General features: G+C 37.3%; 1 protein-coding gene across 3 annotated transcripts; it reads left to right on the top strand.

Moving 5' to 3' along the window:
- Window positions 1-2,470: 2,470 nt before the first annotated feature.
- Window positions 2,471-11,173, top strand: prss8l.4.S (serine protease 27-like gene 4 [provisional] S homeolog). Of its 3 annotated transcripts, none has more exons than XM_041577977.1 (6): window positions 2,471-2,549; window positions 4,413-4,442; window positions 6,278-6,440; window positions 7,974-8,245; window positions 9,815-9,987; window positions 10,332-11,173. In XM_041577977.1, the coding sequence occupies exons 1-6, from the start codon at window positions 2,504-2,506 to the stop codon at window positions 10,596-10,598; spliced, it is 951 nt and encodes a 316-aa protein (XP_041433911.1). In that variant the 5' UTR covers window positions 2,471-2,503; the 3' UTR covers window positions 10,599-11,173. The 3 variants fall into 3 exon arrangements, with proteins under 3 accessions (XP_041433911.1, XP_041433912.1, XP_018094893.1); XM_041577978.1 differs by having other exon boundaries at window positions 2,488-2,549; window positions 6,278-6,334; XM_018239404.2 differs by lacking the exons at window positions 2,471-2,549; window positions 4,413-4,442 and having other exon boundaries at window positions 5,951-6,334.
- Window positions 11,174-11,815: the final 642 nt, after the last annotated feature.

The following is an 11,815-nucleotide window of genomic DNA, read 5'->3' as shown; positions in this document are numbered from 1 at the left end:
CTTAATTAAATACGGATGGATATAGATTATACTCATGATTGAGACCATGTGGGGACATAGTTCCTAATTTACATATCCATAGGGCTTCTTTCTGCAGCAACTCTTTGCCGCAGTCCCCCCAATGCTTCTTTTTTTGTACAGAAGACCTGAAATAGTAGTTGACTAATGGTATGGCCACTTTCATTAAAATGCCTGGCAATGGGTTGATTCAATTTATTTCTAATTGCTGACTTATGTTCCGTTAATCTGTTCCTGATACTACGAATAGTTTTGCCTCCATCAGTTTTCCCATATGGGCCCTTTATACTATAAACCACATATGAAGATTCACATGTGTAGAAACCCCTGATTGGGATATGTGTACCCTTCAGGGGATGATACAGCACTTACTACATACTAAGGGGCAAATTCATCAAGGGTCGAATATCGAGGGTTAATTAACCCTCGATATTCGACTAGGAACTAAAATCCTTCGACTTCGAATATCGAAGTCGAAGGATTTAGCGCAAATGCTACGATCGAACGATCGAAGGATTATTCCTTCGATCGAACGATTAAATCCTTCGAATCGAACGATTCGAAGGATTTTAATCCAACGATCGAAGGAATATCCTTCAATCAAAAAAACTAAGGCAAGCCTATGGGGACCTTCCCCATAGGCTAACATTGACTTCGGTAGCTTTTAGCTGCTGAACTAGGGGGTCGAAGTTTTTTTTAAAGAGGCAGTACTTCGACTATCGAATGGTCGAATAGTCGAACGATTTTTAGTTAGACTCCTTCGATTCGAAGTCGTAGTCGAAGGTCGAAGTAGCCCATTCGATGGTCGAAGTAGCCCAAAAAACACTTCGAAATTCAAAGTTTTTTTACTTTGAATCCTTCACTCGAGCTTCATGAATCGGCCCCTAATTGTGTGCCAAATAAAGAGCAAGATTTTCCCCTACAACCACTTCTGGTCACACCTTTACAAGTGGCAGGTGAGGCTTCTCTTTATGGTTTTAAATACTTTTTAACAGTTGTTACACGTCACCATTCCTAGTAACCTTTTACAGAATATGAGTTGACTCAAGAGAAGAAATACCTATAACCGCAGATTCTGCAAATACATTTTTATAACAAGATTCCCAAGTATCAGATCTCAACATGTGGTTAACTTTATGAATTTTAATTACCAGTCCAGTGACTTTTCTTCTGGGGTTCTCTAAGCCTAAAGGAAAACTATCACGAAACTTAAATATTTCAGAAGTGGTTCAAAATGTTTGAGTATATTCAGAAATTTTCTTATTTCAGAACAATTAAGTTTAGATTAAAATTTCAATCTCCTAATTCCTCATTAATGCTTGGTGCACTCATTTGGGATGCAGGGTACTTGAGGAACACAGCCGTTAGTATTGTGCACCCCAGGGCAGCATGCTGTGCACATGTGATTCATCTTAGAAGACCAGGGGAATGGCGTCCATTCTTATGAAACCCGAAAAGTTAAGATGGGCAAGGAGTGCCATCCGATATGGAAAAGGCTGTTGGCCATACCAAGTTAAAAAGAAACACTATAAACTATGAGTAATAAAGATTCAGCCAAGTTCTTAACATCACAAAATAGTGTTAGGGGCCGATTCACTAACTTCGAGTGAAGGATTCGAAGTAAAAAAACTTCGAATTTCGAAGTTTTTTTTGGGCTACTTCGTACTTCGAATCGAAGGATTCGGAGTAAAAATCGTTCGACTATTCGACCATTCGATAGTCGAAGTACTGTCTCTTTAAAAAAAACTTCGACCCCCTAGTTCGCCATCTAAAAGCTACCGAAGTCAATGTTATGGGGAAGGTCCCCATAGGCTTGGCTAACTTTTTTTTGATCGAAGGATATTCCTTCGATCGTTGGATTTAAATCCTTCGAATCGTTCGATTCGAAGGATTTAATCGTTCGATCGAAGGAATAATCCTTCGATCGTTCGATCGTACTATCTGCGCTAAATCCTTCGACTTCGATATTCGAAGTCAAAGGATTTCAATTCCCAGTCGAATATCGAGGGTTAATTAACCCTCGATATTCGACTCTTAGTGAATCAGCCCCTAAATGTCACAAAAGCATTCAAATAATCAATAGCTGATTATATATATTTACCATAGAATACCGCCAATTAAATGGTTCCAGCAATAATTAACTTTAGGTTGGAGATTTCCTTGAAGAACTTTTTATATAATGTCCCTATATCTAACCCTTGTCCTTAATGTTGCTGCTCCACTAATCCGGCTGTACAATACAATAGATGTACATACAACAGTATTGCCACCATGCAGCTGAGGCAACTCACCCCCAAAAGACACAATTCATAAAAAGAGCACTTTATAAAATATAACAATAGGGATTGAAAAAACAGGTAAATGCTAAGTTTATGTAATAACTGGTAAGGCCACATTCCTACTTCTAGAACTAGATATAACATAAGACAGTCGTTGACATAAGACAGAGACAGTGAGGACACTGCGTTGGGTGCAGAAGAGAATCATGAACAAACTCCATTTCATGCAAACTGTGCTTCTGCTGAACTTGGGTAAGTTTCCCTGTAGCACATCAGTCTGAGTAAGTGGGTTATGGGAGAATATGGTTTGATCATAGTTTGGTGAACTTGGTGACCCTGGTAGTCACAGCCCAATTGGAGTTTTTCAGGTACCCCGGAAGGTGTACAACATTTAAAATAAATTCTATAGAAATTATTGAAAAATATACTTTATTATGTACAGTTCAAAAAACAGTGACAGAACCTTGTTTAGACAGCTATGTTATGTAAAATTATTGAACCCTATTGACTGCATTAAACTAAGGGGGTTATTTACTAAACTCTGAATGCAAAAAAATCACAAAAAATTTGTGAGGTTTTTTTTTATAAAATTGGACTTTTAAAAAAATCACACATTTTTCGGAATTTATTAAACCCCAAGGATGGAAAAGTCAGAATCTGAAAATCCGGCATCTCGGACCTTTCGAGGTTGCATATAAGTCTATAGGAGAAGTCCCAATGATTTTTTGATGTGCACTGGGTTTCCTGCAATACCCGGAAGTTTTTGGGTAAAAATTATGAAAAAATCGTGAAAATCGTGAAAACAGGATGAAAAATCCGAAAAAATCTTGAAAATCAGATTTTTTTCCCCCAAAGCAAATTTTCGAGAAAATGTAATAATAAAAAAGTGGGGAAAAAACTGAGCGGATTTGATTGGAGTTTGTAGCAGAAATTATTGAGATAAATTCAGACTTTGATAAATAACCCCCTAAGAGAATTAAGGAGGTTTTTACACTATAGTGATTTTTTTATAGTGATTTTCTTTATCAGATCAAAATCATAAAAACTACACATACAAAAATACAAATTTTACCACCTTAAACCTACTGAAATCCAATAGAAGATATTCAGAATTGTATACAGTATTCAGTATTTCAACAAGTTGATCATTTAATTATTGTTTTTGTTGCACAATTGTGATCCCCCCCTCCCATGGTTATAACTTTCTTCTTTTTTGTGATCTTATCAACTTCCTAAAAAAAAAAATAATTTCAAGTATTTATTGGGTATTTTTCAGCTCAATATAGATGATTGATATATAGTGAATAAAGTACCCCCTCTTGTAAAATATAAGGATATTATAAGTTACCGAGGAGTTTCATGACCATATAAATACACGAGGCCAAAGGCCGAGTGTTTTTATACAGGTCATGGAACTCCGAGGTAACTTATAATAGCCTCATATTTTACAATTGGGGGTACTTTATTTATTATAATACACAAATTTTAGTGAGTCATGTGACAGAAATTACATCACTACTCACCGTTTATAACTGATGACATCACTACTCACCGTTTATAAGGATATAATTTACAAGATATTCATGGCTTTTGTGTATTATAATAATATATTCACATTTCTTTATGAGGTATGGGTGGACCTGAACATGTGTTCTAAACCACCGAAAGAAAACGTGGAGAGATGCGAGTAAAACTAAAAGTCCAGATTCAAATGCTAAAAATTGTATCATAGTGATTGATCCAATAGGGTTCTATCCATTGTCACTTTTAAGGAACCAAAAGTAATTGACAATAGCGATGAAAGAATTTTTTTTGCAAAGTTTCGCCATGGAAATGATGCCCATAGACTCCTATGGGACAAATAAAATGACGTGCATCAAAAAAAGTACGTGCACCAAAAAAAGATTGCATTTAATGCATTTTGCCGAATTATTGCCCGTGCCAAATTTTTGGCGAAGTGAAACGGCTCAGATTTGCCCATCTCTCAATAGGAATAATATTTTATCGTAAAACAATGCCGCTTTTATTATTCCTGTATTTGTATAATGTGTTTATTAATGATGATTATTTGTTACTGTATTGTAAACATTACTAATACATATTCTGTTTCCCCAGGCCTCCTTGGATTTACAGAAGCTGTATCTGGTAAGCTGGGCTTTTAATAAGGAGAGTATTATAAACTACAATTTCAGTTTGCTTTTGCCAGTTCAGAGGGTTTCTGATTGTTTATGGAAGTAAAATGCACCTCCTTAAATGCCATGAAACCATAAAGCCTCATAAAGCCTCATAAAATGTTCATTATTTCTTATGGTGCATGGGTTGTAACATAGTTTAGTTGGGTTCAAAAACGTCCATAAAGTTCAACTCCTCCAAATGAAACTCAACGCACATACCTACATACACCGACCCCTCTATACACCCACATAAACTAAATATGTATATATATATATATATTAAAGAGATACTGACACCAGAAATTAAACTTTTTTTTACATACATTTTTTTTACTTTTTTACATCTATCATAATATTGCCTTTGAAAGCTACTTATAAATTTGCCATAAAGTATTTGCCTGATGCTTTTACATTAACCTGCCTGATGCCCCATGTTCCTGTATGAGGGGGCTGCCATGTTTTTGCAGCAGGAATCCGTTAGTATTAGTCAGATTGGCAAAACAGTCAGGTTTAGGAACTTCAACAATTACTTACAAAAACAAACCTCTCAGCAAAAAAACGCAAATCAGCATGACCTATTGGTAACTTTTAATGTAAATTCAAATTTTAAAAAGTAGTTTTTTACTGTCAGTATCATTTTAATTATAGAGTTTAGTATCACAATAGCCTTGGATATTCTGCTTGTCCAAGAAATCATCCAAGTCCCTCTTATAGTCATTAACTGAATCATCATCACAACATCACCCGGCAGTGCATTCCCCAACCTCACTGTCCTCACTGTGATGAACCCCCTACTCTGTTCCTTTAAATGAAACTTCTTTTCCTCTAGTCTGAAGGGGAGGCCTCTGGTACGTGATTCTCTTTATGGGTAAAAAGGTCCCCTGTTATTTGTCTATAATGTACTCTAATGTACTTGTAAAGTCTAATCATGTCCCCTCACAAGCGCCTTTTTTCCAGAGAAAACAACCCCAACCTTGTCAGTCTCCCCTCATAATTTAACTCTTCCCTCCCTCTAACCAGTTTAGTTGCACTTAGTCTCTGCACTCTCTCCAGCTCATTTATATCCCTCTTAAGGACTGGAGTCCAAAACTGCCCCCATACTCCAGATGAGGCCTCACCAGGGACCTTTAAAGAGGCAGAATTATGTTTCATCCCTTGAGTTAATGACTTTTTTCATGCAAGACAACTCAAGACTAACTATGTAACTATTCAAACTTAACAAATCACTTTGCAATATTTAGATGTCCATGACCTTTACCACCTAACTTTTAAAACAACAAATGACACACACTGCTGAGCATGTGGAAAGGAGCTTTACAAAACACAAATGCCTTTATGCTAAAAGAGACGTTCTTGTTTCTTGTTGCCTCCAATAGATAAGCCCAAATACTGTCTTGCCTGAAGACAAACCATCCACCCAATGACACCCAATGACAGCCTACTAGATTCTCCTTTATATTGATGTGCACATATACTGTATATATTCTGCCTTCCACTCCTGAAATGCCCCATAATGTATTTTATGCTAACAATGGTATACAGGCAGCCAGTGGCACCTATAACAGAGTTGTTATTAGCAGGAGAGGAGGCATTATCTACCTGCTTTTTGCAACACACATGATCTCTTGCAACTTGTAGCATGTGCCAATATGCCAACTGAGCCTTTTACCAATTGCTGCCAGCCACTTTGCATGGACACCAGCATTAATGTCAGCCTGAACCTGATGGCAATTCCAAGTTTCCCAATAGCTGAAAGTATCAGGTGCCATTGATTACAAATTCCAGCATCTCCCTTTTTATTGGCAGAATGTGGAACACGGCAGCTGTTATCTCGCATCATGGGAGGGCAAAATTCACAGCCAGGTAATTGGCCTTGGCAGGCAAGGATTCAGGGAAATGATGGAGGTTTGTGTGGTGGATCCCTAATCACAACTAAATGGGTCGTCTCTGCAGCTCACTGCTTTAATAGGTGAGTGTGAGAGGAGTGAGGGCAAGAGTTGGGGCATCAATAGATTTCAATTTCTTAGGTGTAAATATTGATAAAGAGGGCCATTATTAATGCTGGGAAAAACAATATCCAAAAAGATGAGTAGTGATGGGCAAAAAAAATCAACAGGCACGAATTTGCGGTGAACTTCCACGTTTCACCACCAGCGAATAAATTTGTGAAACTGTGGCAAATATTTGCTCGAGAAAAAAACTTGTTGTGCGTCAGAATAGCCAAGAGCAGTGATCCCCAACCAGTAGCTCGTGAGCAACATGTTGCTCTCCAACCCTTTGGATGTTGCTCCCAGTGGTCTCAAAGCAGGAGCTTATTTTTGAATTCCAGGCTTAGAGGCAAGTTTTGGTTGTATAAAAACCAGGTGCACTGCCAAACAGAGTCTCAATGTAGGTTGACAATTCACATAGGGGCTACCAAATGGCCAATCACAACACTTATTTGGCACCCCAACAACATTTTTCATGCTAGTGTTGCTCCCCAACTCCTTTTACTTCTGAATGTTGCTCATGGCTTCAAAAGGTTGGGGATCCCTGGCCAAGAGCATAAAATTGCCGCACATCAAATTATTCAGACGCCCATTGACTTTAATGCATTTGGACACAAAAGTCGCGCAAGAGCGATAAAAATGGTAAAAATAATTTTGACACCTACAGTATTTTCTTCAATGTGTTTCTCAAAATTTCGCTGTTTTGCAAATTTTGCCTCCCAGATCACTAAACATGAGGCATCCCCTTCTGAATATGAGACATTGCCATGGAAAGTTTGACGAATATATCAAGTTGCGTGTGACTTTCTGGCAACCATGATGTAAAATTCCACTTTGCTCAGTAATAATCGACCTCTCTCCTCTTTTTCTGAAGCTGTTTCATTTCAGCCATACAGCATTGTAAATGGGACCCTGCACAGCACAGGAATTAGCGTGAATAATATTTTCACTCTTAAGGGCTCTAACACGCAGACGTTTGCTTCAGCATTTTTCAAACGCGCTCTGAGCTTAAACTGCATATTTTGCATTTATTGCATTTAAACACTTTTTTTTTGCTGTAGATGTGCATGTTTTGTTCCGTTCCAAATGCAACCCTCTATTCTATTGATACCTGAAGATGCGTCAAGTGCAAGAAAATACAGCACGCTGCGTCTAAACAAATGCACGGATTAACGGATTAAAACGCAACTCTGAATGCTCATCAGGATAGCCTGGCGGAATAGAATGGAATCTATTAGTGAATGCATGTTTGGTGCTAAAACCTGCATTTTAATGAGCGTCAAACACGTAATAAATGTCCGTGTGTAAGAGTCCGTGTGTATACCCATGATGAAAATATAAAATTAGATCAGAATTAGTACAATTGCAGTTAATTAAGATAGTAACGTTCTTTTCCAGTGTCACCACATCATCCCTAAATTCTAAAAACTTTAGAACATGAAGAATTGTCATATTATTGTATAATTACAATCTCTTCAGCAAAAAATTGTTTTCAAGAAGTTTTTGTTTTTCAGCACAAACCCACCTTCATTCTACACAGTTTTTCTTGGGTCCTACCAGACAAGTGTGGCAAATGCCAATGAGACTTCAATGACAATCAAAAGATTTATTAATCATCCTAATTATACTTCGGCTGAAACCGGGGCTGATATTGCCCTTGTGGAACTCATCAGTGATGTGCTTTACACAAACTACATCCAACCAGTTTGTCTTCCCTCAGTTGGGGTGTCTTTACCAACTGGCCTACCGTGCTGGGTGACTGGCTGGGGAAATATCGCAAGTAATGGTGAGTATTGCAAAATAGCCACAGGAGTGGGAATAAGATAACTTTATGAAGAGACTTCAAGCATTTGACTTTTTAGAGCATCATCATAAATTCTGCTATCTGTGGGTGCAGGTTGGTCAACATATTTTCTGGGTGGATCAGGGCAGGGCCAAAGCAGTGTTGCATTTGGAATGCTATATGTTATAGTAAAAGATTTGCAGTGAAGATAGAGATGGAGGTTTCAAAAAGTTGATGCATTAAAGGAGAAGAAAAGTATATTAATAGCCTTGGAGAGGTCTCCCAACCCCTTTCCAAGCTGTATAATTGCAGCTTCCCGATGCTTTACCTTTATTCTCTACAGGTAGAAACAATAGAATTCTACCTGTATCTGATGATTCAATACTAAGAGTGGCCAATATTCAGGTGCCTTCAAAGGCACCCAATCAAAAATCTCGGCCAGCCTAATTGACGAGCCAATTGATATCCAAGTCTTCTGCCAATGTCAGTTTGGCTTGTCTCCCGCAATAGACGCACTGAATATTTACGAAACGTTGCTTTGTTCAATATTATTGGTGTGTCCATGACCACATTTAGTCTCTTCAAAGTTTTCAATCACCGAAAACACAGAACATATAAAGTTGAAGCCAGTTCTCAGCTTCAGTGTCTATATTCCTGGCACTATGTCTGTCCTTCTCTTACTATTGCCTTCACTGTTTGTCTTGAATTCTAGTACCATATATGTATTGCTATTCAACTTTCCAGCCAAGACCACAATTCCTACAATACATTGTAAGTCCTCTAATTAATCAATATCTGTCATTTTGCAATAAAAATTGCAATAATTAATTTACCATGATATTGATCTACTTATTAAGACAAATTAAGAAACAGTGAAAGTTTTAATCTCACTACCAAAAACTTGTCAAGATGTTGTAAAACTGGATATTCAGCATGTACCAAATTGAATATCGAGATTTTGTTGTCTGCAGTTTTATCAACTTGCTTGAAAATGCAAAAAATACAAAATATTAATTTGCCACTGTCCCTGTGATTAACTGCTGAGACTTGGATTGTGTTTAAGTCATAAAAGATTTTTATAAAAATTCTCAAATTCACAATCATTGCATCATGATTTTGTGGAATATGAGTTGAGAGACAAAGGAGAATCAAAGAAACATGCAAGGCATTCTGGGAGTTGAAGTCTAGGCTGGAGGGAGCAGGCTACTACTACACTGTTTATGTAGGCAGTCAAGAAAAGACAGATGCACTTTCAATAGAAATTGCAATTGTAAAACTTAATATACATATTTATTCTAATTAATAATAATTTAATTATAATTTATTATTTAGAATTACCTTTCTTACCTCTTACTTCTTTGTTTATACATTTTTCCATTGTCTGGGTGGAATCCCATTAACAAAAATGAACTGAAAGTGATTAAATGACTGAAGCCTTTGAGGATCATTCGTTCTAACGGACCTATTTCCTAACTACAACTTCTCTGCTTAACATTTCATAATAACAAACAATTGCTAAAACAGGTTCACAGGTATTGGACAACTTTTCTAACTGAGCATTTAAACTCACAGTCAGCCTTCCAGAACCCAATACCCTTCAGGAACTGACAGTGCCTCTGATTGATAACCAGAAGTGCAACACTTTACTTCAGACTCCATCTTCTAAAGGAGAACCAAGTTCAAATGTGATTTTAAATGACATGCTATGTGCTGGGTACATCGATGGTGGAAAAGATTCCTGCCAGGTGGGTATTGTTATCTGGAGAACAGAAATTGTGATATGCCTTAAATGTAACAGAAATAATGCATTTCACCATCTGGTCCAGAATGTCTGTTACCATCAGGTCATGGAAACATAAGTATGCTTTAGGATAGAAGCTGGTTTGCAGGGTGACGGACAATATTTCTGGATGCTAACCTTCTTAAGAACAAAGAGGCCGTAAATAAATACTGAACCACAACATAAGAAGAAGGACATTTTTTTCAACTCAGGGCACAAATAAACTTATGTTTGCTCCATATGGCTGATATAATGTCCATCACTCAGATGTTTTCCAATTCCAATACCCCATTTTGTTTTGTTTTTCAGGGTGACTCTGGTGGACCTTTGGTATGTGCTGAAGCCAGTCGCTGGTATTTGGCAGGAGTTGTGAGTTTTGGTGAGGGGTGTGGACAACCAAATCGTCCTGGAGTGTATGTCCGGCTGACTGTATATTATGACTGGATTCTGTCATATGTTCCTGAGGTCTCGACCAATATTCATAATGTGTCCTTCACAAGTCCTTTGATTTCTCTCTATAGTGGAGTCACAACCACAGCCATGACCACCAAAGTTTCTGTCTGTGCCTGCCCATAATGGCTGCATATAATCATAACAGCTGCTCAGTTCCAGTATATATATATATATATATATATATATCTGCAAACAGTTGTGGTTGTTAAACATCAAAGCCATCAAAGATATCTGTTTGTTATTTTGTAAAAAAGTGTCTTTCCCAAGAAAATCTTAATTTCTGTCATTAGTTTTAGGGAAACAGTATTGTAAATGTCTCATTTGAAACTGTTTTGGCCATCACTACTTTACCCTGTTCATTGAATACAGCAATAAATGCATACATTATTTTTATAGAAATTATGACAAGTCTGCAAGTTGGCATGTGTATTAAACTGCCAAACCAGTTAGCAGTAACCATTTTCAAATAGTCATCACTAGTACTGCATTGGTTAGAATGGGTTTTGAATTTTTATTCAAAAATAAGCTCCTGCTTTGAGGCCACTGGGAGCAACATCCAAGGGGTTGGAGAGCAACATGTTACTCATGAGCTACTGGTTGGAGATCACTGGATTAGACAAAGTTCTGATGGTTTCTTGCCCAGCTCATGTATGTGTGTATGTGTAAATAAATAAGACTCTGGAAAAAAAAGGAAAATACATTAGTATCCAATTTATTTTAGTACTGAATATAGCATGGAATTTAAGAGTATCGGTGGTATTGTTTATACATTTTTACTAATACTTTATAAAGATGCAATATTAGAAGGCATTCTATCCAAGAGTTCTTTAAAAATGGTCACTAGAATGGCGCCCACTTTGAGTAGTAGATTAGCATCTAGTTTGGTTACTGCTTCAAGTAGTTCTGTCCCAAAACATTGGCTATGTTCTAAGGGTACTTATAAATGTGGAAGAAGCCCTTGTAAAACTTGTAGGGTGATTACAGTGAGTTCTAATTTCAAATCAAATGTAACTTTCAGAATATACAGTATAAAAATAACATGTATTGTAATTGCAGTAGCAGCCGTGTGTTGTTTTTAAACCTGTGTGCTTGAGTGGCAATGTATACTTGAAAGACTGCGTAGAATTGTCTGTTGTTCTAAGCAAGGATAGCAATGTACTTTACACTTTGATTATGAAAAGGGCATGATACAGCACCTCCCCAGAGGAATTTAATGCAATGTCTGACAAATGTTCCCAGTTGTGTAAAACAAGGGCACTTGTCATGACTACAACTTGGAATGTGGGGGTAGGGGAGAGAAATTAGCCACTGCAGGGTCATTGCTTACCATAAAAAAAGTA

This window comes from Xenopus laevis, chromosome 9_10S, assembly GCF_017654675.1.
Source record: "Xenopus laevis strain J_2021 chromosome 9_10S, Xenopus_laevis_v10.1, whole genome shotgun sequence".
Lineage (NCBI taxonomy): Eukaryota > Metazoa > Chordata > Amphibia > Anura > Pipidae > Xenopus > Xenopus laevis.
This window is presented reverse-complemented; position numbering and strand designations above follow the sequence as displayed.

Coding starts and splice junctions, on each gene's coding strand:
- prss8l.4.S (XM_041577977.1), top strand. CDS start 2,504: ATGAACAAACTCCATTTCATGCAAACTGTGCTTCTGCTGAACTTGG. Junction 8,246..9,814: donor GGGAAATATCGCAAGTAATG/GTGAGTATTGCA, acceptor TTAAACTCACAG/TCAGCCTTCCAGAACCCAAT. Junction 9,988..10,331: donor GTGGAAAAGATTCCTGCCAG/GTGGGTATTGTT, acceptor TTTGTTTTTCAG/GGTGACTCTGGTGGACCTTT.